The sequence below is a fragment of the Mus musculus genome, chromosome 8 (assembly GCF_000001635.26).
Source record: "Mus musculus strain C57BL/6J chromosome 8, GRCm38.p6 C57BL/6J".
Lineage (NCBI taxonomy): Eukaryota > Metazoa > Chordata > Mammalia > Rodentia > Muridae > Mus > Mus musculus.
The window spans coordinates 75208435-75228447 of NC_000074.6; the positions used below are offsets into that span (position 1 = coordinate 75208435).

At 52.4% G+C, this 20013-nt stretch overlaps 1 protein-coding gene across 1 annotated transcript; it reads left to right on the top strand.

Annotated features, from left to right (window-relative positions):
* The first annotated feature begins 5509 nt into the window (after positions 1 to 5509).
* Rasd2 (RASD family, member 2) lies at positions 5510 to 15679 on the top strand. Its single transcript, NM_029182.1, has 3 exons — positions 5510 to 5644; positions 10102 to 10381; positions 13285 to 15679. Exons 2-3 carry the CDS (start codon positions 10111 to 10113, stop codon positions 13812 to 13814), a joined length of 801 nt encoding a protein of 266 aa, NP_083458.1. The 5' UTR covers positions 5510 to 5644; positions 10102 to 10110; the 3' UTR covers positions 13815 to 15679.
* The last annotated feature ends 4334 nt before the right edge of the window (positions 15680 to 20013 follow it).

Sequence of the window (20013 nt, forward strand, 5' to 3'; positions counted from 1 at the left end):
TGACTCTGAAAGATAAAAGAAAGGGCTGGAAATGGTGATGGGGAGCACAAGGCTACCCTCTGTCCCACTGCTTACAGGTAATGACACTACAGGTGGGCTGAGCCTGGGGCTGGCCACCAAGGTACCCAGTAAGTGAGACACTGCGGTCTCTCTGGAACTAAGAACTTATGGTTGCCTAGTCTGTAGACAAGAGGGGCAGGCTGACAGCTCAGCTGGCTAGCAGAGTTTTTAGGGCTGGGCTATTGTTAGGTCATAAGCATTGTCTGGTTATGGGGGTCTGGCTAGGTGGCTAGGTGGCTAGGTGGCACCAAGAGCCACATGGACAGCAGCACCCGGGGCAGAATGCTGGTTTGGCTTGTGTCCTGTCAAAGCTGCGAGCCTCAAAGTGGGGCTGCCTTTGTTCAAGATGAGGCCTTTTTCTGCCTTGTGCAGAAGTTACAGAGAGGCCGGAAAACATCTACATTGAGTGTAGTGGGATTCATTCATGAAGACCAAGATAGGGCCCAGATGCATGTGGTCCACCTTGCTTGCTGGACAGAGGAGGAAGCTGCTGGCTGTCTACTTATTCAGCTATTCCTGCATGCTTCCAAAAAACATATACCCTCTGCTCTCAAGATGAGGTGTGTGTCAGATCCTCATCTGTGTGGACAGTGACTCCAGATACCAGGCATTCTGACAGCAAGCTTAGGAGAACAATGCACACTGTCCCCAAGTGTTTCAGGGACAAGTGACTGGGGTTCTGATGGTAAAGGTGTGCCCCAAAGTAAGGGAAGTCATAAACAGAGCTCCTCAGCACAGAGGGGAGGAAACACTGTTCCCTATCAGGAGTCCTCCATGCAAAAGCCAGGTGCAGAGATCCCACAAGTCTCTGGAACTACAGATCAGTAGCACAGGCAACAGGCAGCATACAGGGTAGGAAGTGACGACTAGGGAGGTTAAATAGCTGACTCAAGGGGTACACAGCAATGTTGTCTTGCTGGGATCCTGATGAGTTGGAGTTTGTAGGGACCATGAGACTCATGGGGGCTGGAAAGGTTCACTATGCAGTCAGTTGGAATAGAAGGGAGGGTGCATGGCTTTCCTGTTGCTTCCTGGTGCAGGGCATTCCTCTGCCATTTGTCCTCCACTCTGGGAATGTGTGAAGGACCTACAAGGCTGCACAGCCAGTCCACCAGTCATTGCTCTTTGTACTGACATCTGACCCAGAACTGTGATCACCAATTTATCTACCTTTGCCCAAGTTCAAAACTGCTTCATATGCCTAGCCAGGAGGAATGGCTGTCCATATGGCTGTCCAGCAAGAAGACTGTGCCCTCAGTGGGAAGGAGCACTGTGCTGGGAGTCAGCTCTGCTCTCAGAAGTTAGCTCTCAGCAGGTGATGAACTGGGTTAAACTACAAACAAGGTCTTTGCACAACAAGAAGGCTGGGCTGAGTGGCCTCCAAGGCATTGTGGTTCTGCCCGACCAGAGGTTCTCAGTCTGGAACATATATCCAAGACCTCAGGAGGGCAGGTACCTCACAGTAGGCAGGTGTATGGGACTGGATTCTTCATCTCCAGCAATGCCCAACTGGTCCAGGTTTCTGCATCTTAAGAAAGGCTGCTCCAGCAAACCTGGCTGTGCTGGCTATGTGCTGGGATCATTGGGGGATTTGTCCAATGCCAGAACAGTTAAATTAGCTGTGGAGCTGTGTGTGCATGTGTGTGTGTGTGTGTGTGTGTGTGTGTGTGTGTGTGTGTGTGTGTATGTGTGTGTGTGTGTGAGTTGGAGATGAGGCATGTGTCCAAAATGTAGAAAGATACTTAGTTTATAAGGAAGTCAGACTGGTGCAGACCATTCTATGGTTTATTCTAATCCAATCCCATGAAGTCACTACTATTTTAACACCTACTCCAGAGGTTTAAAGAATCTGGTATCACCAGGTGTGGTGGTGCAGCCATTGGTTCAAGAATTCAGGAAGCAGAGGCAGGCATCTCTCTGTGAGTTCTAGGCCAGCTAGGACTTCATAGAGAGACACTGTCTTAAAACAAACAAACAAACAAACAAACAAACAAACAAACAAACAAACCTAAAGACTCTTCCAAACCCCCTCTCTGCTCAAGAAAAGGTCAGATGTTGATGGGGATGGGGTTAAGAGGACCAGGAGGTTCAGACCATCGGAAATACTGGAAGAAAGCAGTGTGGGTGAAACCCTTTGGGAGTGTGCTTTGAAGGATGTGTAGTGTTCAACCTTGGGAAAGTGTTATAGTGATGGTGGGGACCCATGCACACAAAGCTTGCAATAGTGACACCCTGCTTCTTTTTAGGAACATGGGAGTAATGAGATTTGTCTTGTGGGTCAGGTGGAGAGGCTTAGATTTAATATCTCAGGTAATGAGGAGCTCTGGAAAAATCCTTGAGCAAGGGTGGAGTTTTAAGAAAAGGTTTTAGCATGGCCCACAGAATGAATTAAGCAGGACTCATAGGGGCTCACAGATACTGGAGTGACAAGTCAGGAGTTGGCAGTAGGTCCTCTGCATACATGCTGGGGTTGTTTAGCGTGGGACCCTAACAATAGGAGTGGGGTGTCTCTGACTTATGTCTGCTCTTGTGACTTTCCCTCCTACTGGGTAGTCTTGCCCAACCTGGATATGACAGTTTGTGCCTAGTTTTATTGCATCTTGTTATGTCATGCTTGGTTATATCACTGGGAAGCCTGCTCTTTTCTCAAGGGAAATGGAGGAACAGTAGATTGGGGGGGGGGGGAAGAGGAGTGATGCGGAGGGGGGTAGAGAGGTTTGGTGGGAGGTGAGACTGTATTTGGAATGTATTGTATGAGAGAAGAATAAATAAATTTAAAGTGTGTATGTGTTAAAAAGAAGTTTTAGGTTCAGGGAAGAGAGGGAGCCTTAGGGAGTACAAAGGAGGAGGAGGCTTCAACACGTGGTCCATCCGGAGAGACCTGAGTGTAGGGAAGGGGACGAACTTGGGTACATGTTGGTGGGCTCCATGAAGTGTTCCTGGATGTGGAAGATTTCTGTGCACCTGCCTGGTAGCTGAGCTAATTTTTTTTTTTTTTTTTAAACCAGGCTGAAGCAGGGTCAGGTGGGTCCCCAGGGCCAGGCAACAACATGTGCATTGCCAGCCCAATGTGGATCTGGATCTGGTCACTGGGGTGTGACCCACTCATCGAGGAGGACTTGGCTGAAAGCCCAAGGATTGGGTTCCTGTGCCAGCTCAGAGCTGGCCACCTGCCACACTCCCAAGTGGAGGGTGGAAAGTTGCTTGGTGGCCTGAGTCCTCCCAGCTGCAGCCTTCCAGCTGAGGCACCCTGCTCTGGCTGCCTCCTGCTGCCAAGCTCACAGGCTCTGTGCGTCAGGCCCAGTGCAAACTCTCCGGGCTAAAGCTAGTTCCTAGAAGTCAAGTCTGGTTTGGGAAAGGGCACAGGACTAGGATTTTGCCATTTGTTTGCTACTGGTGACCTTGGGCAAGTCTCTTAGCTACATTGAAGCCTAGACTTAGGCCTTAAACCCCGGCCCAAGGGGACCGGCAAACCACCTCTTCCTGGCCCCTCCCCCATCCCGATGCATCTTCTCTCATATAGTATTCCTGGAGGATGTCAAGATACTTTAATGTTTGATGAGCAACCCATTTCCTGTGTTTTAAGCCCAAGGCCATGTTAACGATTTTGTTACTCAATGGACTTGGCAGTATTGATGCTCATTCAAAAATAACCCAAGCATGGACCAGAGACTTCCACAACTGGTCCAGGGAGGAACATTTGGGTGGTGAGCGACAGAACTGGAGCACAGAGCTCTCACCCAGGCTTTCCTGCCTATGACACACACAGCTCCCAGAGAAGGCTGTCCCACAAAGGAGACATTCCCTATGCGCAGGACCAGGAATTGAAGGGAACACAGCACCTACTTCTTTCTGGTCCACCTAAAGGAGTCCGTAGAAAAATGTCTGCTTTGGGCGAAAGAACTTCCACCCCTTCCAAGCCTCGCCCGCACATCTCCCTGGATAAAGGCAGGCTCCAGCTGCAGTTCAGAGGCCTTGCTTTGTTTTCGGGCTTGTTTTATACTAACCTTCTATTTATGGCCTGGGACACAGGCTTCCCATGTAAGGCAATGACATTAATGAGACTGAAAAATGTGTTGGGGGTAGCGGGTCTTGGATTAAAGAAAACATTAAGAAATATGTGGCCCGTGGAAGCAAGAACGCCTGATGTCTGGCTTGGTTCAAAGCGCTCCCTAGGATAGCACGCTCTGGCTCTGTCAGGGACGGGAAGACTAGGTCCCACCAAGCCAGAGGAGGTCTCTCCATAGAGTTCACTCTGAGCTGCTTCCATTACCCAAGGTGATTCAGGGCCCCTCGTGGCTGCACGTGTGCCGCCCATGTGCTCCGCAGGCCAAGCGTTCGCAATGGAAGCCGCGGCCTGGACCGGGCTCCCGGCGAACGTAGGTGGGCATCGGAGGGGGTGGAGGTTCGCTCAGGGCGAGGTTGGGAGGTCAGGAGCGGGTTCCCACAGTTTGGGCTGGCTTGCGGGCGAGTGCGTGCTCAGTGTCAGCCTCCCAGGCCCGTGCCTTACGGTCTTCCGGTCACGGTGCGCGTGGCCGAAGCCTCGGGATAGCCCTCCTCCCCCGCGGCCCCAGCCCCACGCGCCCGGGCACGCGTAGCCGCAGATTGCCGCGGCTCCTAGACTGGGGTGGGGCGGAGGCGGGACCTGGCCGCGGGACCCGCCGCTGATTGGCTGCTCATGGCGGGGGCGGGGTGCAGGCGGCAGAGCCCAGGCGGCGGCGCTGGGCAGGTGGGCTCGGGACGTAGCGCGCGCCAGGGCCCGAGGTAGGCGTAGGTTGCGCATCTGGAGCCCGAGCTTGAGCCACCGGGAGAGCACGAGGGAGGAACCCACCCTAAGAAACTTCTCCTCGCTTGGGGAGAGGAGGCACAGTGCGGAGCGACGTGGGCTTCAGGCGAAGTTGGAGCTGCTGAGCTTCGGGGCGGCGTTCGAGGCCCCCTCCCACTTGCGCGCTGAGCGCAGCTAGCGGCGTCGGGCGAGGAGCAAGCGGCGGTCCTTTCCGCGAGGGTCGGCTGCCCGACTGAGGGCAGCCGGGAAGGACGGCCCGGCGCACAAACCCCTCTACCCTGCACGCGGCCACCCGCTTTGCGTCCAGAGAAGGAGGTAACGTAAGCTGCCAGGCGGGTTCGTAGGCCGATCGTCACCCCCAAAAGTCCTCCTGAGTCTCCGGGGTTCGCTTCTATATCCCCGGAGTCGTGCCCCTTCCCCTTCAGCGCGGAGCTCCAGGCGGGGGCACCCCGTACTGGACGTCCCCAAACCTTCGAGCACCTGGCTCAACCGGAGTCCCCCCTGTCGGGGCAGGGCAGGGCCGCCGGCGGCGAGCCGGAGCCAGCCCAGCGCCCCAGCCCCGCCGAGCCCTCGGAGCCCACCCATGGGTCATCATCCCCTGATCCGCGGGCCTCCTCGCCCTGTCGCGCTCAGCCCAGCTCCGGGCGCCGCGCGCAGGAGGATCCGTACGCAGTGACCCTGGAGCCCCCGCAGACGCCGGGAGACTCAGCGGTCGGAGCGGCAGGCGGCTCCCCGCACCTCCAGGAGCTTCCAGGGAGCCCTCCAAGCCGTGCTCGGGGTCCGTCCCGCTGTTCTCAGGTAAGGGAGACATCCCAATAGAACAGGAGAGGTAGCTAGGTGGAGTGGGGCAGCCGGCTCAGTAGAGGGACGCAAGCTCGGTGACGCTGGCATTTTATGACAAAGGAAACTTAAACTGTACCCTCTACGTGCTGAGATGCTTTATACACGTAGAGCATTAAGCTCACTAGATGCCTAGCCTACTACCTCTGGTGGTCTTTAGCCCCTTACATAGCGTAGGAAAGTGGATTTATTGAGCTCTTGTGTGCTCCGTTTGTCCCTGGGAGCTTTCTTTTAGACCAAGAGACAGTCCACTTTAAAAGGAGGAAACTGAGACTCAAGAGGAAGAGGCAGTTACCCTCCCTAGATAAAACCTCAAGCAAGAATGATCAGGGGTCCTTTAACCTATCCTAGCGTCCCTTGAGCTTTGGAGCATTTCCTGCAATGTTTCCTTGCTACCATGGTTTCCTGAACTCAAGTGGCCAGTGTGTGGGGCCTCTGAGCCACACTCTCTTGCCCACCTCTGCCACCAGTCCACGAAGGATGAGGAAGGGTATTGGATTGTCCTGGACCTCCTGGAAGCTAGACTAGGGTCTGGAGCAACGACCGGCTTTGGACTCTCTGATTCAGGTTCCTCCTAAGCCTCAGAGGGACAAAAAAGAGTCCCTGCAAGTCGTCCACGGGGCTGGGAGCAGCCGGGTGGCTCATGACTACTCAGAGAGACTGCCCAAAGAAAAGAGTCTTGTATTGGAAAGGTTTCTGGGTACCTGACCGTGTTGCGTTTGTTTCTACCCAACGTTTAACAGAGAGGTGAGCTGAGTGCACAAACCAGATCACTCAGAGGTTCTGTGCTGACACAGCTGATCATCCAGAAACAGATGCCCCCTGTTCTCTGCCCTCCTGACATCCCCAGGATGGGAAGGGTGGCTTTGTAAAGCTCCTGAGACTCCCCAGAGCCTAGGGGAGGAGTCAGGACTACAGCGTGTCAGTCCTAAGAGGCTTGGGATGTGCACACAGGTGTGGCAGGTAGTGTAGTGAACCTGGCTCTGGGGTGCACCCAAGGAACTCATCCTGACCAATCTGTACCTGTTCAGCTCCCATCAAGCACTGGGGCAGACACAAGGGTGAATGGCCCACAGTTGCACTGCTTGTGAGCTGCTGGCAGGGTATGCAGAGTCCTGGGCAGGATGCCACCCCAGCTGCCTAGAGGGAGAGAGGAAACAGGACTATAACATGGATCACAGAGTCATTCCCTGTCCAGTGCCAACTGGGGCTCCACTGAGTCAGAGCTATTAGGAGAAGACTAGTTGAAGCCACTAGAGGGGTGGGAGTGGTGTTTTGAAGAGGTGAGATTGGACTCGGGCAGCCACTCAACTTTCCTGAGAACTAGAGTCCCCATCTGTTCCTGCAGAGCGTCTCATAAGAATAAGGCAGCCCCAGCATGACATGCCTAGGGATGATGGGCACTATTTCTGGGGACAGCCCCACTTCTATCTTTGAGGTACCTTCCAGCACTCTGCTTACATCCAGGTCCCTCTTCATACATTCAGTTCCCCACTTCTCTCTAGACCACCAAGGTTGGCTGCTGGGAAGGAGGGCCTGCCCCATGCTGTCTGTCCTGCACTCTGGGGGGCCACCTCCCACCATACACATGCTTTTCTGTCCAGGTCACTGTGGCTGTGTCAGCCGCCCACTGGCAGTTCTTACATGTGGTGGAGGTCTGGTCCTAAAACCCTGATGTCCCCACTGAATGCATACCTGTGAGTCTGTGCTTTGGGGTTGCACTGCTGTGCATACAGAAGGTACTCAATAACTGATCCCTGACATGAGAGACATTGCAGATGCTTCTGCAGGCTTCAGGCTTATTCAACCCTTTCATTCCCCTGCCCCAAACCCCACTCTGGCATTTAGGATTTGTCTTTGCCCACTGTGGAGTTAGCCAGCTGAGGAGCAGAGTGAGATGGGCAGGTGGCAGGGGAGACTCTGCCTACAGGGCTTTAGGGCTTCCCTCAGTCTCCTGTGGAGGTGGAGCCACAGATGCTCTGTCACCTGGCTTCCAGGTATCTGGGTGCCTCACACTGCCCCACGTGGCTGAAGCCATGTGAAAAGACTAGGTCTGTCAGCAGAGAAAGCCATAGGTTCTCCTCGCCTGTCTCCACCCCTCTCTGATCCTCCGGCTCTTATTTCTAACTCCATGCCGCACCCCCTCCCTCCGTGAGTCTTCTGTTTTCTCTCTTCCTTCATTCCTGTCTCTCCCTTCCTCCTCTCTCTGATTCCCTGCTGCCCTCTGACTCTGCCTTGTTTCTCTGACTCTCTCCTTTCATTCATTGTGTCTTGGGAGGCCTGGCTAGAAGCTGGGACAAGGAGACATCCCTGGGGTCTGCTGGCTCACTCCTTGTCTTCCATCTAATGAGAGGCTCAGCAGCCCTCCTCCCTGCAGAAGGACTGGGTGGGCGAAACTAAGCCATAGGTCTCCGGTGGTTTCTTCTCAGCACAGCAGCAGGAGCCAGACAGGTAGACTGGGTGAAGGGAGAAGTCCTCATAGCCAGAGCAGGTTGAGAGCAGGCTAGTGAGAAGTTTGGGTGAGCCTGATGCCTGCAGAAGTATCTGCAATGTCTCTCATGTCAGGGATCAGTTATTGAGCACCTTCTGTATGCACAGCAGTGCAACCTCAAAGCACAGACTCACAGGTCAGTTCAGTGGGGGACATCAGGGTTTTAGGACCGGAACTCCACCACATGTAAGAACTGCCAGTGGGCGGCTGACATAGCCACAGTGACCTGGATAGAAAAGCATGTGTATGGTGGGAGGTGGCCCCCAGAGTGCAGGACAGACAGCATGGGACAGGCCCTTCTTCCTGGGACCTTGGCGACTCTGTGCTTCAGTGCCCTCATTGTCTGCCCCCTGGGTCACTGAGGGATGGAGCAGATGTATGCCTGGCACTCAGAGCCCCGTGATATATATTAGCTGCAAAACAAATGTCAGCAGTGTTGTTGTTCTATACTTAGCGTGTGCTTGGCACGCTGCTGGGCTTGGCCCAGGAATGATGGTTCCGGTGCCAGGCCTGGGGTCCACAGTGTGCTGAGCTGGCCCATGCGTGTGTCTCTGACGTCCATTTTTGGAGGCCATGTTTCAGGCTGGGAGCTGGGAGCGTTTACATTGTGGAAATTGACAAAGGCTACCAAACAGGGCTTTTAGGAAAGGTGAAGGGTGTCAGGCTGGCAGGCATGAGCAGAGTCTGTGCATACCTAGAGACTTGCAAACAGGAGGATGTCACTCAGCCCGAGAGGCCATCTCAGACCCTGGTCTCATGGTAGGTCTGATAATGATAAAAAAAAAATGGCTGAGGTATCCAGATGAGGCTGTGGTCTCAGTGAGTACAGTACCTTTGTGCAACAGAGCTTAAACCCATAGGATTCATGAAGACACTCTTTGTGGTGGGATGAAGCCCCTATTTGCCTACTAAAGGTGTGGTTTGTGCAGTGTCCAGCCTACACAACTTGTAGTGGCTGGCAAGGAACACCCATGTTTCTGCAGGCCTGTATCCATGTGCAGTCCTGGGGTTAGCAAGCATCTTTTGTAATGTTAGAGAGGTGGCATCTGGGATGAGCTCCACAGCTAGAGAAGTGTGCTAGGGAGAAGCTGATGGAAGGAAAGGTGTGGAGGAGCTCATAGCTCACACTCACCTGGGACTGAGGGATCCCAGGGTGCTGAAACAACAGAGGAAGGGGACTGGGGACAGCCCTTTGATTGCCCTGTTGGAGCAGATGCCTACATAGTTCACGAAGGATCTAGAGCCTTTTACATGAGACACTCCCATACAAGTTTTGAGTTTCAGACCCCAGAATCCCAGTCTTTTAAGAGTCTGATGCTTGAGACCCCTTCTCCTCTCACTCAAGCTCAGGTTGCTCAGAGGCAAAAGTTACTGAAGCCAGTGGTAGGCTGTATGTGAGGAGGAGCCTACCATGATGCAAACCTTGGGTCCAGGGTGTATCCTGGGAGTGGTGGGGAAGTGGCCTGGACTGCCTTTCCCTCCTTCCTATTAGAGCTGCAGAGCTGACTGGGCCATGCACCAGAAGCTGTGGAATAAGGAGCGCTGCTCTAAGAGACGGCTGCCCCCTAGTGGTAGTAGACACTAGTGGTAATTTAGGAATTTCACCTGTGTCACGGTGGATGGAGTGGGAAGTGAGGCTCACTGTGAACAGCAAGGGTGTGACCTTGTGGTTGGTCCTGTGCTCAAGAGCGTGAGGATGGGTAAGTGAGCAAGTTGAGAGAAAGAATAAAGAGATTAGAGATCATGAATGAATGAATGAATGAATGAATGAACGAACAAGGGAGCCATTCCAACCTTGAAGTCCTTCAGGGACCCTAGCCAATGGCTTTTATTTTACAATAGAAAGCAGAAACCTAGACAGGGCCCACAGAGAGGAGGCCCCAGGCCAGAGGTCCCTGACTCCTGCCTCTTGCTTCTGCCACAGCCCAGAGCCATGATGAAGACCTTGTCCAGTGGGAACTGCACACTCAATGTGCCTGCTAAGAACTCCTACCGCATGGTGGTGCTGGGTGCCTCCCGAGTGGGCAAGAGCTCCATTGTCTCCCGCTTCCTCAATGGCCGCTTTGAGGACCAGTACACGCCCACTATCGAGGACTTTCATCGCAAGGTGTACAACATCCACGGGGACATGTACCAGCTGGATATCCTGGACACCTCTGGCAACCACCCATTCCCTGCCATGCGCCGGCTCTCCATCCTCACAGGTGAGGCAACTGAGGGGATGGGACAGCTGGCCTGCACCCACGTTCCTCTCGCTGAGCTAGGAGGCTATGTCTAGGAAACTGAGGCAGAGTGGTTAAGTAACCTCATCCAGGTGGAAGCTCATGATTGCTGTTGAGAGACCTACCCTGGGGACTGTCTGCCCTTCTAGGAGCAGCATTCAGAGAGGGACCGGTTGTGGGCCACCAGGGACCTTCTGGTCATATGGCACTGGTTGTCATGGTCATTCCTTGAAGCCAGTCTTCAGTTGATTACCACTGTTGGGTACAGCCATGCCCTCAGCTGTATCCCTGGATAGAAATAGAAGGGAGCATACGACCTGGGAGATAACTCAGCCAGGAAACTGTTTGCTGTTCACGAGCAGGGACCAGCGTTTGATCCCCAGCACACAGACCAAGAGCTGGTATCTTGGTGAGCACCTTGTTATCCCAGCACTGGGAACAGAGACAGGAGGATCCCTGGGGCTCACTAGACTGATCAGCAATTTCTAGATCTGTGAAAGACTCAAAAAACAAGGTTGATGGTGCCACAGGAACAACAGGCAGTGGTGGCCAACACATACACATGCACACACCCATGCACATAGACACTCACATGAACACATACACAAATACACACACACACACACACACACACACACAAACACACACACGGACACAGACACACAGGGACACGGACACAGATACACGCACACATACACACACAGACACAGACACCCACATGCACACACACACAGGTAGACAGACACACACACATGCACACACACACACACACACACACACACACACACACACACGGACACACACACGGACACAGACACTCACATGCACACATACACAAACACACACACACACACACACGGACACAGACACGGACACAGACACTCACATGCACACATACACAAGTATACACATACACACACATGCACACACAAATGACAATTTAAAAACACTTCCACATTGAGACACTACTACCAAGAACCCCACAAACTGCCCCCTTTTTCTCATTCACCCTTTCTGTCCCAGAATGCTTGTGGGGGGCCCCCAATTCTGAGAAGAAACATTCTGCTTAAGGAACTTAAGGTGGGCCTGGGTTCAAATCCTGACCTTGTTTCTGTAGCATAGTGATGTCATTGTCAGTGGCTTTGTGACCATGCTCCCCAAGTAGCTGTGAGAACACGATGGTGTAAGGCAGCTGCCCAAAACAGGTAAATGGCACGTGGAAGAGCTCTTCCTATTTGAGGACTGGGTGCCCCCTGGTGGAAATATGCATACTTCAATGTTAATTTTCAATTATAAAAGTGATACAAAGGCAAACTTTCATTAAACAATGCTTATGGTGACCACCAATCCCTAGCCAGCACCAGTGCACTGACATTCACTTTGTACCCTCTGTTTTCTGTGGACTGCATCCTGAGCATATCTGTCTGTTGCTTTATTTGCTCACCGTCCCAGGCCAGAGCTCATTTTCCAGCCTGGTTCTGGGCACAAAAGATGCACAGGGCTGCTCAGTCTTACCAGCTTTTTGTGCAGCTGCCAGCTGGCCAGCCAGGCTCTAATGCCTGGCATTTGCAGTCTCAGATTTGAACACTTGGAGGCTGCAGGTCCTCAGGGGCTGGTCTAATGGGACAGAATGAGGCTTGGCAGCAGGAACCAGAGCAGTTGGCAGCCAGTCGAGGACTTGTGTCAATCACTCATCATCCCAGCCTTTCATTGACCTCATTGAAGACCAGTGTGTGCAGGCCCCAGGGGACAGGTGGCTGGGCTAGAATGGGACAATGTGCTTTGGGGGCCCTACTTCCTAGTTCATGCAGTACATGTGTGTCATTGTAGCGAACCAAAATGTGTTTGTAGACTTCTCTGGACTTCCAAATTGTGATGTTTGGCTGGACCCAATGGCTGGACCTCTATCTACAAATCAGGGACCTCAGACCACACTCAGGACTGTAAAGTTGAGGGCAAAGGTGGGAAGGGTCTCGGAGGATGAAGCTGTTTCTCTGTGGTGATTGGCTTGGGACTGTGACTAGAGGCTGGTTCACATACCTGCAGCCCTTCCAGGGTACACCCTAATCACTGTATCAGACTCAAAGCCCCATTAGTGTGTTACAGTGGATCTAGTGTGGGCTGCAGTTTCTTACTTATCCTATGGTTTGTCCTAGAATCAGAGAGCAGATCCTGCAGGCGAGGCACAGGCTGGGTGAGGACCACATTGGATTGCAGCCATGGCCTACCACATTTGAGTCGTGTGACCTTGGGCAGCTTCCTTGCCCTTTCAGAGCCTTTAATTGGTTCACTCAGAAGAGTAATAAAATCTTCCCCATGGGAGTATTATGAGGTGCCCAGGAAACATGTGTGCCTACTCCTCTGCTCCCACCAGGTGCCTGAGTGCATGCTGTACTGCATGCATTAGCTCTAATCACCCTCCTGCAAGGCAGCCTAATTGACATGATGTGGGAGGGGAAGCTGAGGAGCTCAGAGATTCCACAGACTTTAAGGTCACACAGTTACTAAGCTGAGGTAAGATGCAAACCAAAGCTCCCTCTCACCAACATTGTCTGCCACACAGAGACACATGCTGAATTCCGACTGTGGGCAAGGTATTGGTGAAGCCTCTAAGGATGTGGCTGAGTAAGGCCAGCCACACAGTCCTGTAAGAAAACAGGACAGGGACTGACCATATCTGAGTCCACCTGGGTGTGCCTCACTACTCACAACCCCTGCTGAACCCTGGCTCCCTCTTTTGGGAAGTGGGGACAGTGATAGCAGATGCCTGGAGGAGCCTCCGGGTCAGGGTTTGCAGGCTTCCTAGGTGGCAGCTGATGGGACCTGTGCTGAGTGGGACACCAGGCCATCCTGGCCCTTGTTTACTTGCCTCATCCCCTTCACAGGAGATGTCTTCATCCTGGTGTTCAGCCTGGATAGCCGGGAGTCCTTTGATGAGGTCAAGCGCCTCCAGAAACAGATCCTGGAGGTCAAGTCCTGCCTGAAGAATAAAACCAAGGAGGCAGCAGAGCTGCCCATGGTGATCTGTGGGAACAAGAATGACCACAGTGAGCTGTGCCGCCAGGTCCCTGCCATGGAGGCTGAGCTGCTGGTGTCTGGTGATGAAAACTGCGCCTACTTCGAGGTGTCAGCCAAGAAGAACACTAATGTGAATGAGATGTTCTATGTGCTGTTCAGCATGGCCAAGCTGCCCCATGAGATGAGCCCTGCACTGCACCATAAGATCTCCGTGCAGTACGGCGATGCTTTTCACCCCCGGCCCTTCTGCATGCGTCGCACTAAGGTCGCAGGTGCCTATGGCATGGTCTCACCCTTTGCCCGACGCCCCAGTGTCAACAGTGACCTCAAGTACATCAAGGCCAAGGTCCTACGGGAGGGCCAGGCCCGAGAGAGGGACAAGTGTAGCATCCAGTGAGAGGCAGGGACATCGGGGAGGGGGCTTGGGCAGTGCCTTAAGGGAGGTGGCTGAGGATTCCCACTGCGCACATCCCACAGAGGGCCCTAGGTGTGTACCCTGTGCCCATTCTCTTGTTTCCTGGACACCTCCTGTGAGCCGTGAGTGTGGTTCCTTTGTGGGAGGACGGAGACATGTCTAGGGACATGACAGCACTCATGCCGAGACAAGCTTTCCGTGGGAGGGATGCAAAAAGGCCAGGAGTCCTGCATCAAAGCAAGATGCTCAGTACAAGTCACAGGATGAGAACATCTTAGCCAGATGCCCCAGCCAGGTTCCCTGGTGGCCTCTGCTCCCTCTGTTCAGACCAGCTTGGTCTCAGTGTCCCTGGAGAAACCACCATCCTGGGTCTTCAGCTCCTGCCGTCTGGCCCAGCTGTGTACACTGCCCCCCAATTTAGCCCCTGGGGCCATCATGACCTTGAGTGGAGGGGGGAGAGAGAAAGGGAGAGAGAGAGAGAGAGAGAGAGAGAGAGAGAGAGAGAGAGAGAGAGAGAGAGAGAGAGAGAGAGAGAGAGAGAGAGAGACCGGTGTCCCCCAGATCACTGCCTTTTGGCTCCACTCCCAGGCTCCTCCATACGATATTTCTCTTTGTTTTGAAGTGTCTTTCCTGTTCTGTTTGCAGTAGACATGAAGTCCTTGTACTGTAAGAGGCCAATGCTTTGTCTTTGACCGGGCTTCCCAATTCAAATCCATTGCTTTGGCCGGGGTCTCCCTCCCTGCTCCCAGGCAGGCTGTGTTCTGCCCAGTGTCCATCGGCCTACAAAGAGCCCACAGTGCCACAGTCACAGCAGTAATCTCCTGCCCTCTGGAGAGGATGACTGAGCTTTGAGAGAGTGATTCTAACCCCCTCCGCACTCCTAACTAGTTCAGGACAGAGCTCTGACTAGATGCAGCTTTCTTCTGCTTTAGTTCCTTAAACATCTGCCAAGCACCTACCTGATACTGGTCCCTTGTGTGCTAGGCAACAGAGAGCGAGGGGTCCTGTGTGTCCCCAGCTCCGGCCTCTGCCCTCCCATGGTGCCCTTTCTGCGCACACAGCTGTTGGAGGAAGTGGAGCAGTTGAGAGCCAGAGCCGAGTCCAGGAAAGGTTGGAAGGACATATTGCAGGACTTACCCTAGTGTTCAGGCTATGCTAGGTACACAGGAGTGGGGGTGACCCTGAAAACCAAAGGTCCTGTTCACCACCTCTTAATGCATCTGTGCTTTAGTCTTATTAGTACTGCAGCTGGCCCATTTGAGATGACTCTGGGTAAAGACACCTGCTGCCAAGCTTTCAACCTGAGTTTGGTCCCGGGGTTCCATGTGGTGGAAGGAGAGAAGTCATCCATTGACCTCCACACATCCATCATGGTACCCCTAGCGCGCCCCCCCCCCCCCATGAATTATTGAAGCTGATGATTATCAGAAACCACAGCAATCTAATAGTGCATTCTCTCAAGGCCCAGGTCACTCCCTGCAAGCTGGGTCGGCCATGGGCCTTCCATACACACCACGTCATACCCTGTCTCCTTGGAGCTCCCAGTAGCCGGGATTTGGATCATGTTACATATGCCTTCCTCAGAGCAATCACTGAGGCTATCTGTGGATACTGTGCACATTGTCACCCTTGCTCTGCACACCAGGCCCAGCCCAGACTCCATACACACACCTGCTGCTCAGCACAATTGCTTCAGCACCTGCTTCTGTCCTACAATGACTCCAGCCCCAGTCCTGAGTATACCAGGTACTTGTCCAGGCAAGTCTATGGCCTGGTCCATCCGGTCAAGCTCTACTGCCTGGACCTCTGTGTACACTATCAATTAAAGTTGGTTTGTTAGCTGTGCCTTTGATGCTTACTTCCTGTATTTCCCTGGGAGGGGCCTCTGTCTGGGTCAAGACCTCCTTGCATACAACAGTTGTTTTTGAGTTCAAAATTTGGAGGATGAAACCCAAATAAGGAGATTGTGCCTGGCCTGCCAGAGTGTGTGCCCTGAGTGGTTATTAGCAGCACTGTCTGCAATGATCATTGATTATCAAGACTGGCCGAGGAGTCAGATACTGTGACATGTGTCTGTTGTCCAGTTGTGGCAGGAGGATTGCTACAGTGACCAGCCTGGTAATATGAGTCTGCTTTCTTTACATAATGGAAAAGATGGGATTGCTCCACATCTCTACTGGGAGGGGCCAGAGATGTTGCTCACACTTTTCAAGACACAGGACGGAAAATCCATAGGGATGGTAGGCGGTGCCATCTAGAAGGCCAGCTTGGGGCAGGACCAGCATCTGTGAATGTGTGACAACAGGCAGCTTTCTGAATGGCAAGAACAGTCAATCTTTCCAAGTTGAGAAGGGATGGAATGTGGTTGGGGACAGCACCTGGAGGCAGGGATGCTGGACGCATCATGAATGACCCCATAAATGATGCTTAATGTGCCTGGGTGCCTCTCTGGGCAAAGAGAAAGGCAGGAGGCTGCTGCTAACCCACCTCAAGCACCCTCCTGTCCATTTCCATGATACACCGTTGTGGCCCATGTTTTCTCAACTGGCACAGAACTCAACTGCTTGTCCAAGAGGCATAACTGACATGTGAATGGTGTTCTGGGACCGTGGTGTGTCTGGGAGAAAGGTTTTCATCCTGGCAGGTGGCTTTGAGCACAGCAGGTTGCCAGGGCCTGCAGATGGAGATCAGAGAATAAGACAAAGGACCCACAGGGCCAGGAGCCCAGCTAGGGGGCCACAATCCCTATAGGGTCACTTGCAAGCAAAGTAGGCTAGACTGTATTGGGGTGTGAAGAGCACCTTTCTACATGTCTGTTCTCTAGCACTTGGCCTCACATGGCATGGGTCTGAGTGTGGCACAAGCCTCTTGGGCACTTTCTCCATCATGTCTTTTGTAGAATGAAATATGGAAGTGATCTCTCCCTGTTGTTACAGTCACTGTCTTGGCTACATGGGAAAGTGTTCTCCCCAGTGTGTCCCCTCAGAGCTTAGCCTACTGCCACCATCGCATAGCTTCCATGCGGGACCTTGAGTAAATAACATCCCAGCAAACACCATCCACATACAGGAGGTAGGCAGGCATCTGGGTCAGATGAGCACAACACAAATCAGTGTAGCCCAGAACCTGCTAGCTCCATGCCACCTCTTCCTTCCCCTCTCCCTTGCTCCATGCTCCCTCCTTCCTCTTCTCTCTCTACTCCTCTCTGCTCCCACAGTTCTGGCACTAGAATGAGGTTAACAGGGGTGGGGTGAGGGGATGGGGGGGGAGGGGGAGATTTCCCCTGCAGACATCTCCACCTAGGACAGGGTAGAATGAGCTGTTAGGCTGCCCTTCCTGGAGAGACTGAGGCTGGCCTGAGAACCTCATGCCAATCTCCTGGCCTCTAAAATGAGCCCTGAGAGTCAAGTTTCAGAGAGGCCCATACTCTGAACATGGAGTACTTGTCTATCCTCTCTCCTTGAGCCCGTCACTCAGGAGAACATCTTCAGCCTGCGTCATGGCCTGGTGGAGGCTGATTTGAGCCTGCCAGCAGCTTAACAACAAAGGCTACTGGGAGTTGGGAAGGCAGGGATCTGACTTCTGCTGAAGGCCTGCTCTTCACTGAGCCTATGCTGGCCTCTGGCTTGTGTTCTCTCATTGGATCTTCTTGGCAAAGCATCATATAAGGAATGAACGTCTTTCTGATAGTTGAACAGATGCAGAGAGGTAGTGTTGCTTGCTTGATATTGCACAGCAAGTAACCAGGAAAACTGGGTGCATATCACCTGGTTTCAAAGCATTTTATTCTCCAGGCTTTTGTAACTGGGTGGCTGAGGGTCAGCTCTCTGGAGGGGAATTGGCAGGTGTCAGCAGAGAGAGGTGATCCACCCCACCTGGCCAGGCAGAGCCCAGGCTTCTTTCATTTCTAGGTTGTTCCATGTCCAGGACCTTGTCATCATTTGTAAGGCAGACACCACATTGAGCTTCCGCTAGAGGGTCAGGGAAGAGAGTAGAGGAGTCGTATTCCTGCATGCCACAAGTGTCCACTGGCTCTGGCTGGAAAGTTCTTTGCCAAAAGCCCCAAACCTCTGATGACATTCATTGTGGATAAGGAAAGAGCCGTAGGTGGCCTGCCATTGCCCAGTGCTATAGACCCAGACCCAGACCCAGGACACTGTATACTGTACATGGTCTGAGTCCCAACAAGACCTACTCAGCTCCACAATCAGACAGTAGACCCTGTTCCCTATGGCTTCTTGGTACATATGTGGGAATGTATGCCACAGCCCATGAGTGTAGGGTCAGAGAACAAAACACCTTTTTGTTTTTGTTTTTTAAACAACTGTTTTTAAGGCAAAGTAATTGGTGTTGCAGGATATTTGATAACATTGGGAACCCCAAGATCATGAACTGGAAAAACCTTATTGTGGTGTGGCTCAGCCCTAGCAAACACCTTTAATCACACATGCTTTCTGTAAACAGGATTAAATAAAGTCAACAATAGGTCAAGAGGAGGAGAAGCACAAAAACAGTATGCCTACAGTGTGGACTCTGGCCTAGGTTCTCTCAACATCACAAAGCACCTGCTACAGAATCCTGGCTCCTCTCAGAACTTCTTACCCCACCCACTAGCCGAAACTTCCCCAGCCCCTGAGCTTCGTTTCTCTCCCCCCAGCTTCTCTTTCCTATATGACTCAGCCATTTTGCCTATGTGTTCTCTTGGCTCTGCCCTTGGATTCTTGGATGTCTCTCTCTTTACCCTTATGGTCTCCCCCTCTCTTCTCTTCCTCTTTCACTCTTCTCATGACCCAGTCTATTCTGCTGGCCATGTGAGCCTGGACTCATCTAGATGCCTCTGGCTGATCTCTCCCTCATAGCTACAGTAAAAAACCTTCTCAACCATGCATAGGAACAATCATGACATTGTTTTTATTTACGTATTTTTTCATTCATTCATATATGCCAAACCTGGGAGTGGCATATTAGAGTTCTCTTCCAAAGGACATGGCCTGTCTGAACCAAGGTGCTGATCGGCCTCTCCTAAGGTATGTATAGATCATCTGTTTCTGCTCGCCTCTTACACCCAACAAGTCTGACTCCAAATCTTAGAGTCCACCTCTTCAGCTGCTTCTTACCTCTACTAGCTGTAACCATTGTTGATGGTAACTCCTCGTCTACATTGACTCTGTAAATATCTGTCTAGCTCCCCAAGCCTCCTAGTCCACCTGCTACACTATCCATGTGGACATCTCTCTAAGACACGAATGCTTCTCCCTCTAATGGAACCCGCCCCTTTCCCCAAAGCTTTTCTCAGTCTGCCTCTTCAGCTGCTCTCTCCTCTCCTCTGCTACTGGATAAATGTCACCCGGAGCTTCCTAACTTAACTAAGTCACACCTCTGTGCCAGGAGGCTCCTTTCACCCCAATGGGCCTCTGTGACATGGGAAGGGATGCCTCTCTTCTGTGGTTTGGGACATTCCTCTCAGTCTGCTTGGGAACACTTGGAATAAAATTCTTGTCACCAAGACACTTACCTCCTCTGCTCCCTTTGTTCTCAGCTCCGTTAGGAAGCTTCCTTGCCTCCCCATAGGAGCTGCTTGCTAAGTCCTGTGGCTCCTCTCTGCCCTCCTGGGCCTCAATGATTTTGGAATGCTCAGGAGGAATTCCTTATCTGGCTCTGCTCTTTCTCTCTTCTGGAATTTATAAGAACCATTCTTCTAGTGGAGTTCTGTTTTGCAACTCTTTCTCTTTTTCTCCTCAGACTCAGAGATTTGCTTCAAGCTTCACTGTCTTCCTGCAAACAGCTTGGTGCGCTTGCTTTCCAATTCCGTCATGTGGGAACAGCTTCTGCCACTCCACAAGCAAATGATCCGGAGTCTCTAAAGTATACATAAACTTCCTCTCTTCTACGTTCCCCCAAAGTCTCTTATCTCTAAGGTTTTCCTACTTTCCATTCTTTTTGTTTGTTTGTTTGTTTTTGTTTTTTCGAGTCAGGGTTTCTCTGTATAGCCCTGGCTGTCCTGGAACTCACTTTGTAGACCAGGCTGGCCTCGAACTCAGAAATCCGCCTTTCTCTGCCTCCCAAGTGCTGGGATTAAAGGCATGCACCACCACTGCCCAGCTACTTTTAAAAATCTTTCATCTCTATGATTTATTTGTTCTCTGCTCTAAAAAAACAAGTCTCTTAGAACCATGTTGTA

Coding starts and splice junctions, on each gene's coding strand:
- Rasd2 (NM_029182.1), top strand. CDS start 10,111: ATGATGAAGACCTTGTCCAGTGGGAACTGCACACTCAATGTGCCTGCT. Junction 10,382..13,284: donor CCGGCTCTCCATCCTCACAG/GTGAGGCAACTG, acceptor TCCCCTTCACAG/GAGATGTCTTCATCCTGGTG.